Below are 26,922 nucleotides of genomic sequence, written 5' to 3' on the forward strand. Positions count from 1 at the left end.
TGTAAGAAAAGTTTAATGACATCCTCCTAATGTTCCACATTCAATCTGGTGTTGCACATTTAGCAGTTGAAGTTTCTCAGGTGAGTTTTTTAGTTTTTTCTCTGCTTGTTATGAGAATACTTTTTTTTTTTAAACATTAGTGAATATAACTTGCTTACTCCAAAATGCAACTAACAGATGGAGCTCCAACTTTTACAGCAGTGTCTACCTCAAGAAGGAACAGTGATGGTTAGAAGCTTCTGTATGTAATGTATGTGCTCACCTATCTCAAAGATTGTGAAAGGAAGGTCTGAACACACATCAGGAGGAAAACAGTCACAGTCCTCTAAGTACTAAGTACTACTACCACTCTCAACTACTACTACTATCTCTCAACTCCTGCTAGTAGGAAGCAAGTTTCTGCCAATTCCATCTAACTATCTTTTACATGTCCTAAAACTCCTTCAAGTGATATGGAATGTGGCATCTGCCTTGATAAAGTACTCCAAAATATAAGCTATTTTCAGCACTAGAAAGTACATCTTTATGTCCTTCCTTAAGTAGTTTAAGAGCCCCTTATTAGTGAACATGTTTTATAAGTATCTGTAGTGATCTATAGTCCCTCAGAAGTTAATCTGAACAGCTGGCATGCTTTGCACCTGCATGTATTAGCATGACTGTATTGCTCCCTACCAGTCCACATCTCTTCTTCCTTTCCCTTTACACCTTGCTAACTCCAAAGAACCTGAATTAGTATATACACTGTATAAATGATTTACCTTTGAAACAGGTAAGCTGGCTAGCAAAAAGCTGAGAGCAGCTTCAAATATGGATAATTGCTTAGCTATCTTAAAGATACAATACCTTTATTTTTAAAAGTTAGTCTGTGATAACATAAGCAAAACATTACCAGTAAGCCTGTGCTACTGTCAGACCATTTTGAAAAAAATTTTTTAGTTCCTTATGTACCTGGAAATTTGAAGACAGTGTTTTGCATACACATTAAAAAAAATCCCAAAACAACTACCTTCTAAAGCAGAAAAGTGTAACTGAACCACTACTATCTGAATTACTCTGGTAGATTACAGGCTTCAGAAGCTTCCTCAAAGAATACTGTTCTTTATCATTATATGAACTAAATAATTGAAAGAAAATTTGGATAATAAATGAAATATTTTTCATCTCGTCTGTATTTTCATTTCTTTCAATTGTCTTTATTTTCTTTTTACATTTTGGAACCTTCTAGAACAAAAAAATCTACTAAGATTCAATCTGTTTAGGTATGAAGAGAAATACGAATTTATATATTTGAAAATAATACCAGTTTAGGTATAGGATTTCAACATTAAATATTTTTATCTTTTTTAGTGCACTTAATTACTCCATCAGAAACAGGAAAATTGAGAAAGAATGCACTTAACCACTGCTTCAGCCATTTTTGCTTTCCTGAAGGCAGCTAGATTGGCAGGGGAAGAGATAAGGTAACTACAAACAGCAAAGCAAAAATAACCCCAAATTTAGCCTCATTCTGTAAGATGAACACTGTAGTCCAACCTTTCATACACTATAAAATATGTATTATCAACCATGTACCTTGGTAAAATCAGTAATACTCTGACAGAAGTTTACAACTTACAGCGTTCTTAGCACAACATCCAAAATTGATCTAAAGGCCATTGTACAAATTAAGTAGGAATCTTCCTGTCAAAACCAACATGTTTGTTATCAGCCTCTTGAGTGATGCTAACAGGGAAAACAGGCAATTTTATAAGATTTGGGATACTGTTAACACACCAAAAGAACTATCTTCAGTAATAAAAGTTCCAACCATTAAAAAATATGGTCAATTTTGTGTTATACTAACAAGGTCTAGCTTTCAGTAGAGCCACAATTCTGCCTACACAGAATTCTGCAAGCACTTAACATATTTGATTATTTTTTTGTTGTCTAACAATGACTTTTTGGATTTAAGAGTTATTTTCATACACTCGAAATATTTGTGATTGCTGGTGAAAGCTTAAGTTCTGTGAATCTTTATTTGCTAACCTATATATTAGAAGATCAGAATTTCATTTAAGTGAAATACAAATATTACTGTAGAATATCTAAATGCAGTAATTATTCATAAGACTACCTATATCTTTTAGTTGAGATAACACATAATTCTTGCAGAAATTATCTCAAATAATAAGAGAACTATTGCTAACAATGACCAGTAAGTCAATAGAAATGAAAAGATAGCCTTCAAAGCTCTCTACAGTCTACCAGTAGTGGTTAAGCCCTTGATATCAGTGTAAATTCTAACAATGTTGAAGTGGGCCGTATGAAAGTTTAGCAGAATTTTATTACCATGCAAAATTTGCACAATACTTTTGAATGCACTGCTATTTCGTGCATTAGGTAGCCTATAGAAACAAAATAACAATATTTAAGAAATGAAACTAACAATCTGCTCATGAAGAGCTGCTCAAACAAATTCTCAAAGACAGGGCTTGAATGCATAATTAAAAAAAACCCTAAAATTCCTTCAATGGTGATCCCAAATAGCATGTAATGGTATTTGTATATTACACTGTGTGCTAGTTTATATTCTGTATTTCACATTCCAGAGATAAACTTTGAAGTTCTAACTCTTTGGTAATTCAACACACCCCAGAAAAAAAACCATATTTAATGTCAATTTACTAGAGAGGAGGTTAGAAATGTGTTTGAAAATGACTTTTTTTTCCCCCCCAAAATCCTCATAAAAATCTCTGAAAGACACCAGAGTGTTATTTAATACTGTAGCAGGACTGACAGAAACATTCGGAATTTATTTTAACAGTCTGACATATTTATCATTACATTAATATCAAAACTGTATTAAAAAGTGAATTTCAGTACATGCAATGAGAAATTGGCTACACTACAAAAGCACTGATAATAGTGTTATCTCTTCTGTTCCAGCAAATATAACCTCAAAGAGGAAGCTTCCCTCTACTGACAATTCAAAGTATTCACATTATGACTCTGACACTTGCATGACTGATAAGAGACAAAGTCAGAAAAAGTTTGAAGGTCATTCTTTTGTCTCCCTTGAAACTGGTATTTTTAATACCATCTAGCAAGCCTTTTCTAGGAAAGTCTTTCTTTGGAAATGCACTCTATTTGGGTAGATATTAAAATGCAACTACTGTGTGACAGAAAGTATTCTAGTCAGGTTTTTTTTAACTTGACATATTAAAAAAAAACCTTCAGGAATAATAGAACTGACCTTTAAAATTAAAAGAAGCAGCACTACGATTAGGAGATATACCTATAGATACAAAAAGTTTTCTAGTTATATTAAAAGATAAAGCTTTTAAAACTGATTATGTCTAGGATCTAGGTAGCAACTTGAACATGTATTTTCACTCAAATTTCCAAAGAGTTCTAGAGAATTATAAAAATATTAAAGGACTGAAAATTGTGTTGGAAAGTCAGGGGAAACAGGATAAAAAAATATTTCTATGGTGTGACCTGTTAAATACAGAAAAATTGTATGGATAGCATGTTAAAAAAAGCAAATTATCCTCATAGTACACTAAAATGAATAAATGACAAAGGGGCCAGGATTCAACCACTGTAATACTTCCAAAAATTACAGATAATCTACACTGGAAAGCTTTTTACATACAGAGGATGCAACACAGTTTTAAATTATTATCACATATAAATAGCTTTTAAATTGTTTTATAGTTTCTCAGTTGAGAAATTAAATTTGATAAGTAATCAAAATCACATCAAACTTGTCACTACAAAAGCTAAGTAAAGTAAGTCAAAATGTTAAACTGAAATATTCATTGAATTTATTGAGAATTTGACTTAGCTATGAATTACATACAGACACCCTCCCGATTCCCCACCACATCTCTTCTCAGCACCAAAATTACTCTACAAATTTGGAATAAGGAAGTTTATCCTTTGGTATACTCATTTTCTAAAAATTCATTTAAAGAGGCATTTTTACTCTCAATAAAAAATTACAAGATTGAAGAGAAAGGATCTTCAACCTCAGTAGACAATATATTTTTGTATCCAGTGTACAGTCTTACAAAGCCCTTAACTTAGGAAAGCAAAGCATTTAAGTAAAGATTCTGAGGCGCCTACAGACATTTGGTCTTCTCAAGAAATAAGAGAAAAGAGCAATATAGTTCTACTAACATAAAAGTAGACAGGACTCAAAGCTGTATCAGCTTTTCTTCATATATATATATATATATATATATGTATATATATATATATAAGCAAGAAATGGACATATATTTATTATAAACAAGATCATATTCTTTTAATGATGTTTTACCAGAATACATCTGGTAAAACATAAGGCACACCTTCTCTTAGGTACAGGCATATTGGATACAAATCTGTGGTTGAAATGATCTTCATGGAACTAGAGCTTCTTGCACAAAATCACTCTTCATATCAGAATGAATTTCAAAATTTGACTGGAAGAACACCACAATTACTGATACAAAGATGCTTATGTTGAGCTGCTGTGGACCCAAAGACTATGTTTAGATTAGCAAGTAGTGCATTTTAATTCTTCAAACCCAATGTACACACTGCACATGTCTCAAATAGTTCTATTTCACACTAGTTCCTCTTTGGTCCAACAGACTGAACAAACCGGTATCATCTGGGAGTGTACAGGCAAATTCCCAGAGCTCACCTTGTAGCATTATTTCATGCAAAAGGATCATAGGTCATGAGCCCTGTTTACTGTAAATCATAGTACAGAAGGTGGGCATAAAGGTGGCACGGACACCAAAAGAGCAACCCTTGCCTGAACTAGGAATGATGTGAGTGAACATTTCACGCTTTGGAGGAGGACAATGAAGTCGAGAGATAACTGAGACCCCACTCTTGGAGAAGGATATTGCAGAGTAGAAGAACTGAAAAGCATTCAGAAAAAGAACTCCTTGTGGAGTAAAGACTAATTTTCTAGGTAGAGTGGAAACAAATACTACTAGGAGAAGACTTCAATGATCAGTATATGACACCTGGCAGATTCCATTCTCATTTACCTACTGATTCCACAAGAATCAATAACATTTTAAGTGTGCTTTTGATATTAAAAGGGGCACTGTAAGGACACAGGAAGCACAAAATAGTTTCAGATAAAATGACTTGAGCTAATTCAGTAAAACAAACTGAAATAATAATAGTAACACATTTTAAACTTTCAATTTAGGATTTTTGCACTTGAAAAGAGCTCAAATGAAATGAAAAATTAACAAGGGAAATCACGCACACTAGAAAAAATTGGTGAACTGAGTGAGTCAGAGACTAACCATTAAAGTTCCTTAAGTTATCTTGAATTTATATCCAACACATCTTAAATAAGCAATTAATAAATTATTGACCTTTCGGAGAAGAATTCCAGAGCTAACTGATGAACAATCCCCTATGGAATACAATGAACAACCAGAGCTCAGAAAGAATGGAAAGAAAATAACTAGCAAATACATTTCCCTCTTAAAAGGTTAAGAAACTTATGGACAAAATAGAAGTTGCCAGGAGGCAAACTGAGGTGGCCCCATAGCAAACAGGTAGCTCACATTTCAGTCATTAAAGCAGAGAAAAAGCAAAAGAAGTTAATATGCAGTAAATAGTGGTAATAATGGTAATAATCCAGTTTCCTAATTCTGTGAATGTTTATGATGAATAAAAGGAATACAAGTAGCCATAGCTGACAGGATGCATCTATACCACATAAAAAGTTGCAGGAAAACTCAAAAAGCAGAATTCCAAAACTAGTATATGAGTCTTAAAGACCAGTAGCAATTTTATACATTGATTTGAGACAAATCTATGTGCCCATGTTAGAGTAAATCTACAGAAGAGCATACACAGAAAACAAACACATCCTGAAAAGAAGGAAATAGAATTTCAGTAATATGAAATGTTGCTGAATAAATTTTGAAATTAACAACAATTAAACATGGGAAGGAACATGAAAAATAAGATGAAATACAGCACATTTGATACTAAGAGATAGGTTCCAGATCCATTCGATATAATCATTTTTTAAAAGTAATTAATGCCCCTGACAAAAAAAAAAAAAGCTACTATTTATCTCGACTTTGCTATTTCATTCCTTTATATTTAAAGGTGTTAAAAAACGGGATTAGAACAAACTCGGTAAGCAGTTTGAATAACTGGCTCAATAGGGGACAGAACAGGCTGTTTAAAAATGCATAAAGGAAGTCTACATCTTGGAACTATTTATGAAATTTGAAGTTGATGACTTGGGTGCAAAAATTGGTATTAATGAATTCAGCTGAGGCCAGAAAGGAACTGAGATAAAAACCACCACTACTTTACACAGGAAGAACTGAAAGTCAGAAGGATTTCCAGAAATTCTGTTCTCATTGTATGAAAATAACTCAGACAGGAAAAAGTATCCATTTTATAAGTATGGGATGAATGTGATTAATATATGTGATCAAATAGGTCAAAATCAAGATACAAAGTGTTGCATGCATGATCCACCCAATAATTAAAAACTTTATTTGAATACAAAAGGTGGTAAAATAGCACTACAAAATAAGTCTGGGAGCAAAATCTTAAGTGAGAGACTTTTATAAGATATATTTGGCCATGACTGGACAATGCATACGGGGCCTCCTGCTACTGCATACCCATGCACTACAAATTAGGATTTTTTTTGTTATTATTATTTTTGAGATCACAACTATACAATACGGTGTAGATGACTGACTGAAAAGAAAAAGGGCAAAAGAGGGCAAATTCAAACGCATATTATGCATAAGGACTGAACTTGTTAGCTTGGTATTTATGTTAATGACCCAACTGAACAGAGGTTCATTAAATAAATCATTGTACTTGTCACCTATAGCAATAAAATCCAGAATTCTGTTGGAGGATATTTCCACTTTTTGTTTGTTTTGTTGGGGTTTTTCCCCAGTTATCCTTTTCTTTTTCAAACTGTTGTTCTGTGTTTATTATTCCAGCTGTGCTGTCTATTTTCAGGATGCATTTTGCCCTGTGCCATATACACTGTCTTTTTTGGAAGATAGCATGTTCAGAACAGATGTTCCTAAATTTATACAGAAAAGAATCCTCTGAGTAAGATGGTTTGAATGTGTTTTTAACCTGTTCCTTCTAACTTTTTTCCCCAGGTTTAAAGAAGCTTGGGTTGAGGGATTTCAATTGTTTGTTCTTCACTAAATGAAGCTTTCCAATATTTTAGCAGAGTTAGGAAATTTGCAAATGAAAAAAACGGGAAGAAGCCAGAAGAAATACAAATTAAAGTCTTTGTACTGTCAGTTTTTGGTTTTTTTTTTGCAGTTTTTCAAAATATTTGTAGACCAGAATTTGATCCAGTGGGTTATAAAAGTAAGAGAAATACACAGGTCAGCCTGAGCAATAGCTGAAGTGGCACATTCATTCACATCACAGCCTTGTAGTTCTCTGTTTTCCAGAGCTAATTAATAATAATGTATGTGAATATTTATTGGGATTTTAAATGACTAATAGCATAATTTTAATTCAATTTTGATCTCAAATCAATTCTTAAAATCTGTTATTAAACTGTACAGCCGATCCAATGCCTGCATTATCTCCATTTACTGTAGCACATGTCTAGCTAAATGCTCATCCAGTTCTTTACAGGGCCATACAAAAAGGCTGTGGGTACTATCATGTTGTACTGGTTTTAACACCAGCAGGCAAATTACACTTCAAATAAGCCACTTACCTCCCTGCCCTCCTTTTGGAAATTTCCTCATTTCCAGCATTAAGAATATCTTAAATGACAGTACTGGACAAGACCAAATAGTATTTATTAAGTCATTATAACACTGATTGAACTGTTCTCTGTCTATAAAACAAATAAAACATTAATAATAAGACCTACTCTGAAATTTTTGTTTTTCAATGACTCTGGTATTTAGCCATACAGAAAACTATGAAAAAATTCCTACTTTTCTATATCTGATAGGGATTACTCTGGTTAATATGAACTATGGAATATATTTTTTTCTTTGAAATATTTTTTAGAATACTGACTATAAAAAAAAAACATAAACTGAATCCTTCTTTCATTCCATTGACCCATGGAGTGTGAGAGACTGTAAATGAAGACAACTTCCTTCTTTTAAATGGTAGTGCTATTTTTATTTCATGTAGAGCATTTTGCTATGCTAAGTGACCCCAGGACCTGTAAACATGAAGGAGATTATTTCATGCTTTTGTTTTCTGCTCAAAAGCTAGACTTCCAAGACTGTCAGTAAAGAACTCTTTTTAATTTGCACTGTACCTTAAGTTGAAGAGCTGCAGCCTTTAACAGCTTTGGTTTAAATATTAATGATAGACTTCTATGGGGAACTGTGAAAAAGGCCTCTTTTTTTCAGTACAAACATATACAGAAGAACTACAGTCTATTTCAAATAAACATGAAAGTTTGATTCTGTGAGTACTGAATACTAAGAGCAGGTGATGCACACAAAATCTGCTCCTCAACCCACTTCTGTACATAATATTAGCTTACAAAGATGCCTTTGAAATCTTTAAAAGAGCAGATCAATTATAGCTGTTACGCACAAGCAAACTCTCCTAAGATGGGCTATAATCCTGCAATGTCTTTTTAAGTGACAGACAGAAGTGTGTGTGCCTAAAGGCTAGTATGAAACAAAAATAATTCCTTGTTGTAAAGCTTGTGTAAAGCCTACTCCTTTTGTGAACTTGCTTCTCAACAATGTGGACATAAAAGAAATTTGAATGCTGACCAGAAATTAGGGTAGAAGTTAAATTATGTCCTCCCCATACTCCAAGAATAAGGACAAAGCAGTCTGAAAACAATAATTCCCTTAAAAACATTTTGGTGACTTATTTGAGAACTACTGCTTGCTGCTTACATAGCAAAACAATTGACTTAGCAATGTCTGCTTCTAAATATAAGCATTTATAATGCAACAGCCATGTAAGCGATTCTTGAGCAAGATCTAATTGGAACTAATATAAATCAAACTTTTCACCAAATAGTTTAGCTTGCCCATGTCCTTTGGACATAATGGAAGAGCAAAATGCTTTAATATTAATAACACATGTTGTATGGCATTTCTGGTAACAAAAGCTTTATGGAATTTGAAAAATAATTTTCAGATTTCCAGGATATTTTACAGTGACTACTGAGAAGACAAAAGTATATATGTATACATTCAAATTATTTTATAATTACAATAATTAGAATAAACAAAAGCACAACAACAACCAATGAACACTAGAAAAAGAAATTATTAATCTGAAAAATACAAAAGAGTCAGGAAACAAGGTCCTTAATTTATTGAAAAATTCTCATTGTTTCTTCAAAAGTAAGAAAAAATTTCTTTCTGCTATTGAAGCATTATTGTGCCAAAAGAAAAAAAAATACAAACATGTTCCTCCTTCAAGTTCATTTTCACAGTTGCTTTGAATAGGTCTATTGTTACAGAAGTCACAAACACCACCAACTCCTCCTCTGCTCCAACCAACTACAAAAACAGTTGAACCCAACAGTCAACTCCTGCCTTTACCAGAGCACCTACTTTCACATTCTGTTCATATGTATAATGCTGCCAAGTACCAGCTTATTCTATTTTAATTTTAGTATAGGAATAGGTTATGCCTATCTGAGAACACCAGATGAAGTCAAAACTGATTCCTCAGTTACTAGGGTTCAGACTGTTTAATCTTAATTCATTTTTGTTGCTAGAAGTGGGGAACAAAAAAAGGAAACTACCAATAGCAGGACTATTTTAAATCTCAAACCTAATGGAACAAATAACAGTAGTTGCAGCATCATTAACCTTGAAAATATTTATAATGCTTCAAAAGAATATGTAAGGAAAACAAGGAAATATGTAAGGAAAGCAGGTTTGTGTGTCTATCCCTAACTATGACATATATATCTACATAATTTGTGTGGCAACATCTATAAATAAAAAAATTAAAAGTCTTATGAATGATTCCAAGAAAAGAAAATGGAAAAAACCCATATAAACTGCTGCTTAGTATTCAGAAACTCAGAAATATTTGATATCTAATAGGTGAGGTATATAGCACCACCCTACTTGTCTTTGCAGGCAGAAGAAGAGACTGCAGGTACAAAACCTTTTAGTTTACCTTTTAATTTAGTCCTTAGTCCTTTAATTTTAATTTAGTCCTTATGTCTTCTTCTACTGTATCTTCCTTCAGTAACAGTCAGTTAACATGAAAGGTTGGCCAAAGAAAGGAATTAATGCTGGCAGCAGAGATAGACCAAAAAAAAGTCTCAGAATAATTTTTGTTTCCATGAAAACATACAAAAAACATTTTATATTTAATAAAATATCACAAAGCAAATAATTTTTGTCTTGCAGGAGAAAAGAAAAAAACAAAACCAAAAATATAAACCCAACCAAAAGTTCCTTACGTTCAATAAAAAACCATGATAAAAAATGAGTAAGGACAATTAAAAGGTATCTTTCTGAACCAGAGATTCTGGGTGAATTAGTCCATGGAGGACTACCTGAAGTATGCTGCTTCATTTACATTAACACACTCAAATGCACATTCCTTCTCTTGGCATAGTCCACAGGCATAAGAGAAGTGTATCTGTTACACTGAAATTACAGCATTAGAGCCAACTAGCAAAACTGTCTGGAAAGGCAAGAGCTCACCAACTCTAGAAGGCTCTGCAGGATAGAAAATATTTTGAGACTTTCTTAGAAGTTCACAAGACAATTCCCAACTGCTGAAATTTTACTTCAGGAAAAGAATCTTGCACCCATTATATTGACTATGTTTCTACAGGGAATAGATAAGATTCACAAAATAATCGATCAAAAAGAGCAAAAAATGGTGATGCACAACATGGAAAATATGGTCCTTTCTTCTCCTCTGCCTTCCCCAGTCTCCAAATTGTAGGATTTTAGAAGAAAACAATTGTTTAATAAGTACAAGAAGAACATCTGCATGGCTCTATTGAGAGAGCAGAATCTATACAGAGAAACATCTCTGACTACTCCAGGCATAATATTTTTCTTGTTTTCAGTGTGGATTTTGTAGTGATAACATAGTGTCACTTAAGCAAAAGTATGCTATTACAAGCTCTGAAAAGCTGTACCACTCATCCAAGTCCAAATTTTATTAAAGTCAATGTTAAATTCTAATTAAGAACTCAGCTAAATCAGCTTTACTGAAGACGAAGATAAATTTTAGCATGACTGTTTCTGAAGGAAATTAAAAACAAAAGATAAAATATAGTAAAAGGTAAAACTAAAAAAAATTCTGTGGATAGTTAAACACTGGAATAGGTTGGGAAATCTCTAACCACAGAGACATTCAAAATTCTCTTAGACAAAGCCCTTTGTCTAAGAGAAAGAGCAACCTTTGAGCAAACAGCCAGACTACACAATCTTCAAAGTTACCTATTAATTGTTTTAATAGATAAGGCTCTTACCATATACATCTCCACAACCAGTAAGGTCCAGGAAGACAGAAAAACTACATTCCTGTGTGGCACTTAAACTGGCTTTACAAAAATGGTTCTTGTTCTGTTAGCAACAGAGGAACATGAACCAGTTATTCCCATGTGCCATTCTGGTTTTCTGCCTTAAAGTATATTTTACTGCATTGCATTATTGCTTTATCTTCAAATACTTCAAAAATTCATGTATTTGAGGCCTCCTTGATTTCTGACATAAGAGCTGTTCTGCAGAAAACAGTTCTTCCAAATGAAAGTAAATGGCTTCTAGTAAATTCTAGTAAATTCTTCCCACAATAAAAAAAGAGTACCAAATATCGTGCAAAGTTTCCTTTTTCTAATATCAAGGTAGAAACACAGGTTATACAGAATGCCAGATACAATCATCCTTGAATCTTGTGCTGCCAATTGATAATTTTTTTGACTAAATCATGACAGAAATTTAACTTAAAAGCTTTAGAAACCCTTTACTTCTTGTAGCTTCTGAGTAGACTAACTGCTTTGATAACAACAGGAAAGCTATTTCATTAAAAAAACTCATAAGCAATGCACTCCTCATTTCAATCCAGCATGCCATTATAAATGATTGGCTATTCCAATAAAATATTAAGACATATTTTCAACAGTACTATGGCTGTGATTAGTGGCAACAGATGCATCAAAATATTGCTGTGGTAAAAGTCAGGCCAATCTGGATACCTTATGTTAGTTACTGATAATAACCTGTATGAACTCTTTTTTTATCTGGAAGCAAGACAAAGAAAATAATTTATCACACAATAAAGTGACTTTTGTCTGTATTGCACTGCTACCATCAATGTGGCTACTTTTCTAAAAGTCAGGCATTACAAAGACAATCTTGGGAAACTTTACTTCAAACATGCTTCCAGATACACTGAAGGCCAAAGGACAATGAATTTAATGTGACTGACTGAGCTTGAAAGGCTGAGTTGTTATTTAAAAATGTTTCAAGAAACCATTCCATAGATTTTAATTAGATACATATCAGAAACCACAGAAGAATTAACCTTGGTAAGTGACATTTTGCCCTGCTTAGCAGTGGAGGATAGTGCAAATTAAGAATCCTAATATTCTTAGCATAAATTTTTCAGAATACCTTTGTTTTGTACTAACAAATGAAAAAAATATACCAGCAGTCAAATATATTTTTCATTTAACTTCAGAAACATAGAGCTTACTACATAACTGTATTAGCAAAACAAGTGAGTAAAGATCAGTGGTTATAAAACTACAAAAGGTAAGTAGGGGAAAAAACCAGGATGAATAAATTCTACAGTTAAACAAATATTTATATTTAATGTGATATTGTAAAGTGTTTAATGTAAAAGATCTGTTTATATACAATCTGCTTCCTAAGGACACAACCTGTGTTATACTTAAGGAATTTCAACAAAATTTTAAATATAAGACAATAAAAAAAATCCAATTAATATAGTGGCAAATAATACTATTGTCCATTTCACAAAGCATCAACTTACACAAGAAAACCACCTAATATCTGATAATAAAATACCATATTTTCCTCTTCACACAGAAACTTTTCTAACTTTTAATACTTTTTTTAAGAGAAGGCAAGAAAATTATGAGCTTTGGAAACCATGTTAATTCAGCATTTTGGATCAAGTTTGTCCTTTTCCCTGTTCTCATTTAGAGCAAACTTCCAACCATTTTAAAGATGCAATCTTGAGCATACTGCATAGTAAAAATTGTAGAATTTGTATGCATAACAACAACAACAACAACAACAACAACAACAATAATAATAATAATAATAATAATAATAATAATAGTGGCAGCTAACTCGTGGACAGATATATATAAATGCTCTCTTAGCCATTGCTGCTATTTGTTTAAAAGTTGATAAAAGTCTAGTGAGAATTCTTTGCTGTTAGGTCGATTAAATAGCAGCAGAGCTACCTCTACAGAAGGCTCAAACCCATGTAATTGCTTTCTCCATCTCTACTTCTTTCACCACCAGCTCTATACAGGTCAAGCTCTGAATAAAAATCAGAGGTCTCACAAGGCTTTACACACAGACACCAACAGAATGTTTAATTGTCACTCTCAGTCTCAGTAAAACAGGTTCAGATTTTAAAATAACAGTCAGTAGCGGCCTAACCCTAACCAGATTATTTGGCAAAAGATGGAGAACTCTAGAAATAAAACAGAAATAAAGTGTGTCAAGATCGAAGACTAGCACAGTTTCATAAACCTAAACCAGAACTGAAATAGCAAACAATGTTACTGTCTGATTCAGCTTTCTACATAAAAATGGATGCTCTTCCATGTGGATCCAAAACCTGAAATTAGCTGATAGCAGTAGGGAATGAAGGAACTACCTACAACAACTGCAATAAGAGAGACCATCAGCTTTATAGAACAGACCACACAGAAATATATAAAAATATTTCAAAGCTTCAAAGAGTACAGTCATGCAGTTAAAGCAGCTTAGGAAATCATAAACACAATGCAAAAGCCAAGTTTTAAGAACTGGTGATGTTATGTGCACAAGATACTGGCAAGAGTAAGTAGTGTTGTCTGAGCAAAGGAAACAGATGTCCTTTCATCTTTTGAAAAACCCCCAGGAATTTAAGAACAAATTAAGTGTCATCTAAAATTACAGCAAGAACAAAGCATATAATAGGAGATATTTGAGGCAAAGAACAGTTTATGAAGACAGAGTATTACCATTTTCAAAGTCTGTTGGCATATCAGGCTAGTATAGAACTGAACCACTAATTTATATGAAATAGGAAAAACTTAGAATCCATAATTTTGAACCTAATAATAAAACCATTAAGCTTGGTGAGCTATCCCACGCATCGTTTTAAAACCAGAAATTTCCGTGGTAATACTGTCAACAAAGTTTCAGAGTATTACATGCAATTAATCCTTGCAAAAAACTGGCATGCGAATTTGGAATTGTTACTAAATGCTAGGCATTGGAAAGAAAGTGGTGAGTTAAATTTCATCCAGAGGTAAAGACAGCAGCTAGTGACAATTCACAAAGTGTTACAGTAAATTATCATGGTTGAATAAATCTCACAGAAGGCTAGATAAGCAGATTTATTGCTTCAAATTCACAGAAACATGGATAAGTGTTAGAAAAATGAAACAGGAAAATGTTCAAGTGTTATTTGAAGAAAAAAAAAAACAAACCACAATGTAAAATAGGTAAGGATTTATAGCCTACTTATTAAGCTTCTAAGACTTCTCAAGTTAGAGCTTTAAATGACAACTATACTGGTCAGTGATAGCTTAATTAAAGCAGGATCTTGGTAATCCTGCATTTACTCTTCTAATTCTTAGAATCTAACTGGTTTTACTTACTGTCACATACAAAACGGTCAGAGCACTGACACAAATGAACAAGGAGAGACAGGTGAATCAGAGGCACAAATAACTTACCTGAAGTCATAAAATGCATCAAAGTCAGAAAAGAATGCATTTCAATCAGTACAACATATTAGTATCTAGAATTTAAAACCATTTTTGCCATTATTTCCATTACTTATCTGTGTGTTCTAACATTCCCAAAGTAGTAGCACTTCTGACCTGCAGGATATGAGTTCACACTCTGAAAATGCAGACAAGCCAGCAGAAATTCAGGAATATTTTAAAGCTATTAAATGCGGAGTATACTTCCAAAAAAGGGGTTTAGGACAGGCAATGTGTGTAAAATTGGATATGGTAAAAACTAATTTTTCACAAACAGTGCTCTTTGTAGTCAATATTTCTTCTTTCTGTCACTTCCCTGAAAAGTGTCATAAATTTAATCCTGCAAGGCAGTAATGAAAAATTCCAAATTTTGATAAACAGCATTTTATTGAGATTGTTATTCAGATATAGATTTGATGATGCATAAATAAAGTTCACAGATGAAATCCTGTTCTATTATGACATTAATATTCTGCTTCATTCCTGATAAAACACAGATCAGTAATTAATTTCAAACCATCATTTTTTCCTACTCCAATTAAGATATGACACAAAGAGAGCTTAAAATAAGTCTTTTCTTTAAGATGTAATACAGTTTCCTTTAACCAGTGATGGAAAAAACAGAAAATAGCTCAATGGATTGTGAATTATTAAAAAAAAATCTTCCTGGTTATTGCAAGTTTTGTAGATTCCATCTCAAGAAATTGCTTTAAAAGTGGTAAATAACGAGGAGTGATTAGGAACTAGCCAAGGTCATTTGTACTATCCTAATAGGCAAAGAGAGTTTATTCTTCTGAGATCTGATGAACATTTGTTAACTTGTGAGCAGGGAGAAACAAATAAGGTAATCCTTTATAGGCAGCAGTAGCAGGATATAAAAGTAATTTTGTCAAGAGTCAATGGTAACTACCTAGTAAAGCTGATAAAGAGATTAAATAGAAGGAGCACGGAGATACAGGAAAAAGCATTCTGTAAAAGGTAGTGGAAGAGTTATAGACATGATAGAAAATGGTATAAAGCACATGAGCATCTCCTTTTCTAACTGAAATGATTGGGAAAGGAAGGTAAGAGCTTACAAACCTCAAAGGTTTATGTAAAAAAAGGTTTGTGTAGTCTAAATGTAGGAAACAAAACATTTGTTTTCCACTGTGTGAGGAAGCACATCCCTACAAAAAGACACAACACCAACATTTACCTTTGGGCATCGGGAATTGTGTGGTATGGAACAATTCCTAACACATTCACTACCGCTAGGAGCTGCAGAGAGAGATGTTTGAACAACACAACCACTCATTTCATTGCTCAAATCAGAGATGGTGGCACCTTCTAAAGATCTGAAATTCCAAAAGAGACTCTGCTTGCAACATTTAAGACTTTCACACAGACCTACGGACCTGCAATTATTTGCAATTGTAGGCTCACTGTAGCAAGTGATTGCTTACACATCCTTTCCCCTCAAAATAAAACTATAAGAACCAACTCACCACTTGTCCATTCTGAGGATTTTTATGTGCATATGGTGGTCCACGGATGTGATTCCACATCTGACCAGATGTCATAGCAAATACAACACACTAGGAAAGAAAAAGAAAAACAATATACTAATTAATTTACTGTGAAGGACTGAACAGAAAACCATTCTGCTGGTTACTCTTGCTTTAGAGATGTAATTTTTTCACTACCCAGACACAGCATCTAATTCTACTTGAATTTTAGGATAGTATCTTCAGATGCATTACTTTCATAAAATTCTTAATGACTTCTACCATTCTGAAAATTACTTACCTCAAGCCAGATTTTCCAAATCTCACTTGAAATAACCCAAAATTTATACACCATATTTACACATCTACATGACAACAAGTACTTGCAGCAGTAGAAGGCATTCATTGCAAATGTTCTGGAAACCAGTACTCAACATTTAACCTTCCATGAAAATATTTCTGCCTCTAAATCTAATACAAATATTTATCTTACCCTTTTGTTTTCATGTGTCTGAAATTATACATAAAGTAATAGAAAAAAGCCAGTTATTAAAAAAAATCTGTACTATTTTATTAAATTCTTATTATGTGTCCAATATGACTGTGATTCATTTTAGCTATGACAAATAGCAATGGTTGATTTGCTGGAACGGTTCAAAGTTCGCAACAGAAAAAAGTGTGAGGTTAGGTTAGGGATGTGTGATAACTGTAAAAACAGACCTTAATTCTTGTAGAATATCATACTGTAGAATATCCATGACAAACACCAGTCATACCAAGAGTCATTAAGACTATTTTAAAGAAGAAAGTACAGTATTTTGGATTACCAAGTAAGAGAAATAGGAAACATTTATCATCTAAATATGTCTTTTGTTTTATCAGTGTGGATAATCTTTACAAAAGCTACATTTTAACTTCAGTACATGCTCATTTTTACTGTACATCAATATTCCGAATAGCATCATAAAGTCATAAAGATATGGCAGATGGATCATGCCATAAAGGCAGATGGATCATGAATGTAAAAATTTGTACCATAGTGACTGACTAAACCAGGGTTTACTAAAACCCTTCAGTGTTTTCTTTAAAAAACATTTTGTAACATGCTTCTGAAGTAAATATAAGCTAGTATAGCTCTGTATCTCTGTAAATGCAGCATTGCTACCTCTAGAAATAAGAACAAGGCCTTACTATGGAAACTTGTCAAACTTTATTCAAATCTGTCTTGGTTTTTCTGGCTTTGGGTTTTGTTGTCATTTGGGGTTTGGGTGGCTTTTTTGTTTGGTTGTTTGGGTTTTTTTGCTGTTGCTGTTAGGTAGTTGTTGGGGGGGGGGGGGTACCTACTTAGCTAAAACAGCAATTTTTCCAAAGACCAGGTAACCATACCTAGTTTACATTACATTAGCATATTATTTTTTCCCCCTATTCTGTTTAGGATGAAATAGATAGGACTAATACATTGATGCATTACAGTAGTGATGAGGTGACAGCAGAGACAGCCGAAGTGTAAACACAGGCTACAGTGTGTCAGTATGGAATGACAAGAAATGATGCACAGGATTACATTGGAGATCCCAAGCCTATAAATATTACAATAGTGAATAAAGAAACACAGACATAGGAGCACATAGGAAACAGTTTTAGTGCTAACCAAGAAAACAAAGGAGAAGCATCCAACATATTTAAGATCACCTCGAATTACCCTGTAAACTTTTGTGGCAGATCAGTGAAGAAGAACAAAGCATGAAATAGTCCCAAATGGACCCTAAACCAAGAAGGAAGAAAGCAGCAGCATCATACTCCTCCCAGCAAAGACCATGGAATGCTGACAACTCATCATAATACCACATCACCCCAAGGGAAAAGAATGATCTGCAGATCCAGAGAGAACAGTGGAAGATTAGCCATGACATAAGAGAAATGCTAAGATACCAAGAAATGCATGCAGAAAGATTTAATTGTGCTGTTATTAATGAGACTTGTAATAGAAAGAAAAGATACATTTTCAAACACAGCCTAATTATGACTTAGCTGTAGTGCTACAATTTTAATTACAACAAGAAAAAGTTGTTATTTTTAATATAAAATGTGCTTCATTTTGCTTTCGACAGGATTAAGAATGTAACAGCATAAAAACTAACATGGCAGATGAAGACATACTGGTAGCGATTGTTAGCAAATGGATTGTGTTCTTATTAATAATATGCAACAAAATGAAAAGAGTATACAGTGACATTACTGGGAGAAGAGTAACAGTTATTTCTATACCTTGCAGATTGTTTTCACAGAGGAATTTGTACTTCAATTTTGGTGATGACTAACATAATAGTTTATGTGAAAGGACCAAAGTGTAGAAATTGAAAGTATCAAAAGTGAGGTGAAAGATATTTAGAAAGGCAAAAAATTAGCTGAAAAGTCAAACATTGAAAGATAACAGATGAATGGAGTACACAAACTGTGCCTCTATGAAAGTGTGCTTTCTATGAGAAGTAATTTTTCTCATTTTTAAATTACTATTTGTAATTTATATTCTCTAGGGCCAAATCTGCTTCTGTATGGAAAGATCAAAAAGACTCTACCCCATTTTATATATATTAATATATTTTATAAATTATAAATCTCCCAAATTACAAAGATCTTTCATGCTTTAAATACCACACTGTGAGACAGCATAAAATCTAGCAAAAGAAGTAACTAGGAGACACAATAGTGGGGAGAGGAAAATATGTAAGTGCATCTGTAATTCACACTGATAAACAATGTTTGCCATTCCAAATGGCATAGTTTCCATAGGATCCTATACTTTGGGGTCCAAATATTTCTAAACTAACCATTACTGTGAGCTGATTTTTCCCAGTTAGAAACTTTGCCAAATTCCTACAAATTATCAACTTGTTCATATTTACTCTCATATGCAGAGAAATTGTGCCTTTCTGCAGTTTTCTTGGATCTTGTCAAAGTTCAAAGGATGAAAACCGGAGTAAAGGAGAAGATTCAAGTTGAGCACTTATCTCTGATCACAATGCTACTTTTCCATAGTAGAGTCCGTATTTCAGCAGTTCTACAGAGAGGAAGACTATAGACACACCTTTCCACCATCTGCTCCTTCTTCCTCCTTGTCAGACCCCAAGAACACCTCTGACTGCTGCATGCCACCTGATTTATCAATGGAGTTCAGGATATTTTTCAGGGTTTATGCTATTTGAAGAGCTTCCAGATTTAGGTAGCTTTTATTGCATCTAAATGATAAAAGCAAGCAGAGTATTTGGCTCTGTAGCCCAACAGTGGTGTTCTAGGTGAGTACACTCCATGTGTAGATGGATCCACTGCAGGACCTTGTTAACAAATTACTTCAAGTGATGCTTCCTTGATGGCTTTTATCCTTAAGTTTCACTAAGGGGGAGACTGCTTTAAGCTCACCCATGGTGCATTTGTGTCTAAATCACAATGTTTCTAAGAACAGATAAAAGATAAATTAAGCAACAAGAGTCCCAGCAGAACACTGAATTACAAGCAAGACACAACTTCACAGGCACATAAGCAGAGTATCTCAACTTTTTGGTCTTGCAAACCTTGCAAATTATTTATTTGTGTTTAATATATCCCCTTCTCAAAGGCCCAAGTTTTGTATAACACTGTCTGCTAGTTCATCAAACAAAACTGGAGACTTAAAAAGTCATTTAGTATGCCTTTTGAAGAGAAGCTTCCTATTAGCAGATAGTATACAAAACCAATAATGAGATTTCTTTGCAAGTTTAGACCCAAGAACATGGGAAACTCTGTAATGTAAGAAAGATAATGAAATTTTAGATTCATTTATGAATATAGTTAAATTCAAGCACAGGTTCAATAAAAATGAATGACAGCTAGTTCAACACTTTATTTCTATATTGTTCTGTATATGTAAACTCTAACCATTTCAGAATTACTGTTTTAAAGAAACATAATCCTTTCTTATCCAGTTTAGCCTTCCTTTTGCACTCAGTGAAGACTCTCATGCTATGAGCTATATAATACATTTCTAAATCCATCACTTATCAGATTCTCCAATAAGAGATATAGAATTAAAAAAACAGAGTGCAAAACAGGAGCAAAGAGAATTGTAGCTTTAAATTTTACATCTCTAAAATCTCTAACTATAGGAAGAAAAGGAAATTAACAATCAGAATTTATTGATGTTCTTTTGGATACCCACCTAGCCACACAGAGAAACCTTTGTTCTAGTGTTTATCTTTGAATAAAGCACATTATTTTTCATCTTCATTTCCAGAAAGGGGTGAAAAAGTCACTAGCAGCCATAAGACCCTCCAAGCTCCTTTGGACCAATAACTGCTGATGAATGTACTATGTGGTGCAAGTACTGGGGAGTGTATCCACACAGTATGCATTTCTCATACCCATTAACTGTTATGAGAACAGGAAACACACACTTTGTCTCCTCATTCAAGTGACCTGTCGTATTTTGCCCAAGAGAATTAAATCCTAGGCAGCTGCCTTCTAATCTGAGCACAGATTTTGTCTTCCCTGATTCCACAGGTATATAGGCAAATCTGAAATATACACATAAAGTAAAACTGAAAATTACATGCAGAAAACAACAGCCTGGTAAAGAAAAAGCTGTCAAAAGACAGTCTAGCCAACAGAACAGAAATTCTCAGCACACATACTGTTGTCTAAAATGAAGCAATTCCTTATCTAAACTGTTAGAACCTTGCCTAGTTTATACCATCTGACCTTTTCTTCTCTCTACTTAAGAAATGAAGAATCCTGAAGAGTCTGAATTGCTTCTTGTTACCAGCATAAAAGGACAGGAGTCTGCAAATATCTAAGGACTGAAGTCCTTTGTCATCTTTGTGTTGGCATGTCAGAGGGAAAAATATCCATAGATGAATAGCAGATTTTGAATTAAAGCACAAAATAATCTAGGGGATAAATTTTACATGTGATTTCAAAAGATATTTTGGGATATTATGTACCGGGACTCAAGTCATCGTGGTTTGCCATCCTAAAACTCTTCTGGGTAATGTTGCAAGTGAAAATGCCTAAGGCATACAAGATACTACCAGAGCCTGCAGCACTTCAATGAGGGGATGAAACCACAAATATTGCTGTGGTGCAATCTAATGCTGAGGGCAAAACCAGTTTGATGGTCTTGTGTGAGCTGGCACTGGAATCAATGTGTGAGATTAAACCTGTGGTCTTGCTTCTACAAGTCTATCAAAACTATTAGATGCATCATTAAAAACTGCATTCCTAAATATTCTTCTAAAACACTACTGGAAATACTGCCTATGAGACAACATTTTTATATCAATGAAGTTATCAAATTAACATTTCTGGGATCCCCCGTCAAAACAGCACAGACGCTTTATGCTGAGAACTTTCTTCTAATTTTTAGCAACAGATGATTCAATCAGGCAGAGTGACACAATCCATTTTTCATTTAAATGAAAAGTAACCACCTTTTTTTTTTCCTTTTTTAAGATTTGGGAACATGAAAACTGTTCAAAGGAAACTGAGAAGCTCTAACAAAACAAGAAAAAGAAAACAAGAGTCCTCTGTTTGCAATGATACAGTTTTCAGTCACTGAATGCCATAATCTCTATGAAAAGGTTTCAGTTGGAATTTAAAAATGTTATTTTGAGTATGTTTAATGAATACTAGCCACCTAGCAGTACACCCAAAAAGCATTTAAAACCCAAACCTAAAGCTTTTAGAAAAGTGCTTTTGTGCTTTCTCAGCTCTATGCCGTCTGAAAAAACAACTGCCAATAAGGAGCAAAAGAGTTGTCAATACTTCTGCTGAAAATGTGGGCTTTCTGTAGCCTTCAAATATCTTGCCAGGATTTCTGTTTAATTTGGTTTTGAAAGTTCAAAAAGGAAAAAAAATTCATGAAGAACATAATGATTTATAATTAAACATTTATTACTTATTTATACCCTTCATAACAAGCATTTTCCTAGGCATTACTTTCTCTCCTTAATTAGACACCATCTTATCAATTTTTCCTTTTAATGAGCTTTTATCAAAAAAAGAAGCTCTAAGTTTACTGGTAGAAAAAAAAGCACTATGTCAGAGAATCATAACTATACAATATTGAATATATTACTACATTATATAATACACACACACAAATATATATATATATATATATATAATATTAGTGACTGCCCGTTTTTTTTATGAATCACAACAAATTTTAGTTATTAACCGAGGTCATCTGTCCAAAAGCCTGCAATCAGGAGTCCCTGCTGATTCCACCAAAAAGAAGTTATAAAATTATATAAAAAGAATATATAAAAAGAATATATATAAAAAGAATAAAGAATATATATATAAAATATATATATAAAAGAATATATATAAAAAGAATATATAAAATATATAAACTTGTATGTCTGTGCAGGTCTGAATAAAACCAAAAGGAAAGGACTTCTGGTAAATGTATGATCTTTGCTAAACCATCACTTTAAAGGGTATGGGGCTTTTACTACATTGTGAAGTCAGAACAGTAACAATTAAAATAGTATAGCATTGGCTCAATGCCATCATTAATTACAACATACTTTCAGATATAAGACCACTTCCTAGAACATCCTTTAAGTACTATTAATTTTTAATGTAAACAGAATTTTACAGGGAAAAGTATTAGCAACAATATAGGGCATTAATACCATTTTAGTTACTTGCTTGTCTATACAATCAGCAGGATGACAATTACTGAATTACATCAATGCATTTCTTAAAATATTTGATTACATATGGATCTGTCCTCAGGATTTCAACTGAATGACATTGTAGGTTTTCTACACAGCAATTAGCAGTCATGTTCAAACTCTTCAGCCTCTGCTAAAGAGAAAAGTAAACATTCTAAGGAAAAATTGATGCATTCATTCTCTCAATTTTATTACATCTTCAACTATTTATTGCACCTTGTAGTAGAATGATTCTATGATTTGAAGAACTCATTTTTAACCTCTGCAAGAGAAAAAAAAACAATTCCACAAAACACTGAAACAAACTTTTCATCTGAAAAGTCTGAGGTATGAAATTGAGATGAAATTGCTGTCTCCAAAGATAGAGTGCATGGTTAAACAAAAGAAATACCACTGATTACATATCTTTGTTTAATTTTTTGACACAAGTATCTATTTTCTTGTGATAATTATTGCTTTAGTCAGGTTGTTGCTATAAATTAGAAATCAAAAAAAAGACTGATACATATCAAATTGGAGACTAACTGGTGGTAGAGCATCTTTAGAAAGCATTATCATTGAAAAATAACCTAGAAAAATATATGGAATTAAATATGAAAGACTTTGGAAGAGACATGTCAAAACTCTGTGCTAGATCTTGGGATATTCCAAATGACATCCTGGAACAGAGAAGACATTCTGATCCTGGCTGTCTAGATCAAAAGGAAAGTTCATTCTACTTGAAATGTAGTCATAGTGGTGGTTTATTTGAAAACTTGTTCTGTATTCCTTTCTCAATGTATGGTGTAGATTAACAAACTGCTTAAATAAAGATGTTTTCCTACACTAGTAGGAAAAGCTATGGCAGCACATGAGAGAAAACAGCATTATCAGTAGCCATTATTCAAGATTAATGTCAAATATTAAAGAATTTAGAACAAAGAGCTTTCCTTAATATGTTATTAATAATGTAGACATAAAAATTAGAACTCCCCAGATACTAGGTAATTTTATCTTTGACCTTTATGAGATAAAGTCTGCCAAAGGCCCATCAGGTGATAGTACCACAAAAAGAAGATATCTTGTCACAATTTTGAATTAGAGCAGAATAGCAAACCAGTAATATGATATTGAAAAGGAAGAAACAGTTTTATGATAACCTAAGTCTAGCAGAACTAAAACACATAGAACTATGAAATAGCCCAGGTTGAAAGAGACCTCGATAGACCACCCAGTGCAAGCTTTCTTGGGAAAGAGAGCCTAGATGAGAAATACAACATGAATGCTGATGTAGAAACAAAACTCATATTCCATATAAAATCCTAGCCATGTCCTTTCAAGAAAGGTTAATTCATATTGATACAAGTTGAGGAGAAGTCTTTAAAATGATCACGGCATAAATAAACATCTAAATGGCAAAAGAATAAAAGTTTTGTTTATATTGCAAAAAAAGGTGGATGAATTTCTGAAAAGTAGTGTTCTCCATTGATGTAACTACTAGAACAGTAAAATATTGGAGTGGACTCACTAATTACAGATACTATTCTAGTGTTGAAACCCATGCTTCTGATGCCATGTTCCTGAAAATTAAGCATTTGATGCTGTCCCTCAGATTTTTCCTCTTCTGTCCATCACAATGATGTCAGATAATGAGTGCTTGTTGATGCACTGTAACATCTACCATGCCTGAATACTATTTCCTGTTTAAAACTGAGACAACTAACTTGCACATCCCAAAATTTTCATCAGTCTACTCAGTTATTTGAAAACCACCATGTAAATAAACACAGTGCAATACACTATTAAGCAAATTCAAGCTTCATTCATTATTTATGGTTTTGAGGATTGAGTTGACTAATATTTCAAACACACTTGGCTAGATCTAGTCTTTCCTCAGAGCTAACACTAAGATCGTCCTACATGCATTTAGGTCAGCAGTAGAATGTTAAGGTCAGTATTACTGAAACCAGTTTTGGAAACAATTCCCTCTTCTTCTTTGTTTCTCAGATCTTTTATCACTGTCTTAGAACATAAAAGCCTCTGTTTTTTTTCCTCAAACTTTCATTACTCTAAATTGATATAGTCTGACATCAGCATCTATGCTAAACCAACTGATTGACATTTTGGATTTTATCAAAAAAGGGCAAGTTGAACCATAGCCATAAACATCAATAACCATTATTGAAAATATTTTCATACTAAAATTCAAATAAAAAACTGAACCTATCAGAGAATTTGCTCATTTTCAGTGAGTCACTCATAGTAACTGATACACACTTCTTATGAGAATCAGACCCAAAATCTGGATTATGAATCTTTTTCTGACAGTAATTCTGAACAGTAATTCTATAATTCTGAACAATGTACTAATTTAATTGTTTTTAATTTATCCGTAAATAATAAAAACATATGCTAAGATAAGAAATTAATAAAAAGCATATTAGTAAAGGAAAATCTGCATACCAGAGCTGCCATGGCCCAGCCAGTTTTGTTATAGATGAACTCTAGATTATTTCTTCGCAGATATAACAAGCCACCAACAAGAGATACCAGAAGAGCCAGTGCAATTGTACCAGAATAGTTAGGAGGCCTGAACACTCTAATCTGGAAGGAAAAATGTAAATACAGATTGTAATAAATGCTTACATACAGATCATCTTCCATGTGGAGCACCAAACACAATGGAGCACCTGAAATCTGCTTTCAGAGTCAGCAAGACTAGTCCCTAAATATACTTTAATAAGAAAAAAAGTACTTTCTTTAATGAGCACATACTATGAAAAATATTCATGTTTAATTTGGAACTGTGCAACTCTGAAACATTATTTCTTCAAAAGATTTGCAGGTTGTGTCTGAATTAAAAGCAGCTACCTTTGAATCTAAGTGTTTTGTACATAGTTTTGTAAAGCATATTTTATTTATTAACAACTAATTATTACTGCTTGTTTTTATCCAGAATTAGACTATAACAAAGCAAGAATGGAGTATAATCTGCAGAAGTTCGCACAAGTACCAAAAATGTTATTTTTTTTAATGTGTTGTAGAACCCTTGCTTGACAAAGAAAGTTATTAAGGAAAGATGGAATTTATCGTCAACCTGTCTCAAACCACAAAGATACTTAGATTTACCTTCCACTTTTAGAATTGCTGAAAGACTTACATGAACATCTGTTCTGTCAGCTATCCATTTAGCTAGCTGTTCAGCTGCAAATCCGATTCTCTGCAGGTCAAATGTGTCAGCTCTCTTGGGTTTACCCTTTGGAGGAAAATGCATGAAAGTCGGAGCAGAGTTCATATTCAGCTACAAAACCAGGAAAAACAGCAGGAAAAAAATTAGTAACCTTATCCTCAAAATATAATACCACAATAGCCTCAATAACACAAATCTAATGAGCACAAAAATATCACTTGCCTCCATACATTACATTTTTGAAATATTCTCATATACAGTACTCCAAAAAGAGTGCTCACAATATTCCTTCCTGTTTCTTCAAGATTCTTCAAAATGCTTAATTATTTACAATGTTTCACCCACAAGCTTTTCTATATAAGAGTATCTTAATGCTTTAAAGTTCTCATACATTGTAAGACCTTTCCTGTAATTGGTAAAAAAGAGACCCTGCACCCAACCGATCTATTAAAGTATATTAACTTATATTTCTAAGGGAGTAAAGTAGCTTGGTGGTGTTTGGCTACAAGAGACTAACCACTAGTGACTAGACTTTTTTGGAATCCAAAAACAACTGGATAGCTAGCTTAAACTACATAACTTGCCCTAGAAGTTACTGTTAATTTATGTGTTGATGCCACTGGA

At 33.3% G+C, this 26,922-nt stretch overlaps 1 protein-coding gene across 1 annotated transcript in view; it reads right to left on the bottom strand.

Moving 5' to 3' along the window:
• TUSC3 (tumor suppressor candidate 3) overlaps positions 1-26,922 on the bottom strand; it is a 109,318-nt gene that overhangs the window by 35,337 nt on the left and 47,059 nt on the right. Inside the window, exons 4-6 of the mRNA XM_071432306.1 lie at positions 26,269-26,409; positions 25,572-25,712; positions 16,414-16,503 (exon numbers count right to left, since the gene is read on the bottom strand). Of these exons, the coding sequence (XP_071288407.1) occupies positions 16,414-16,503; positions 25,572-25,712; positions 26,269-26,409 (372 nt within the window). The remainder of the gene's footprint in view (positions 1-16,413; positions 16,504-25,571; positions 25,713-26,268; positions 26,410-26,922) is intronic.

The sequence above is a fragment of the Agelaius tricolor genome, unplaced genomic scaffold (assembly GCF_023055355.1).
Source record: "Agelaius tricolor isolate 1412-34295 unplaced genomic scaffold, bAgeTri1.0.p SCAF_8, whole genome shotgun sequence".
NCBI classification, from domain to species: domain Eukaryota; kingdom Metazoa; phylum Chordata; class Aves; order Passeriformes; family Icteridae; genus Agelaius; species Agelaius tricolor.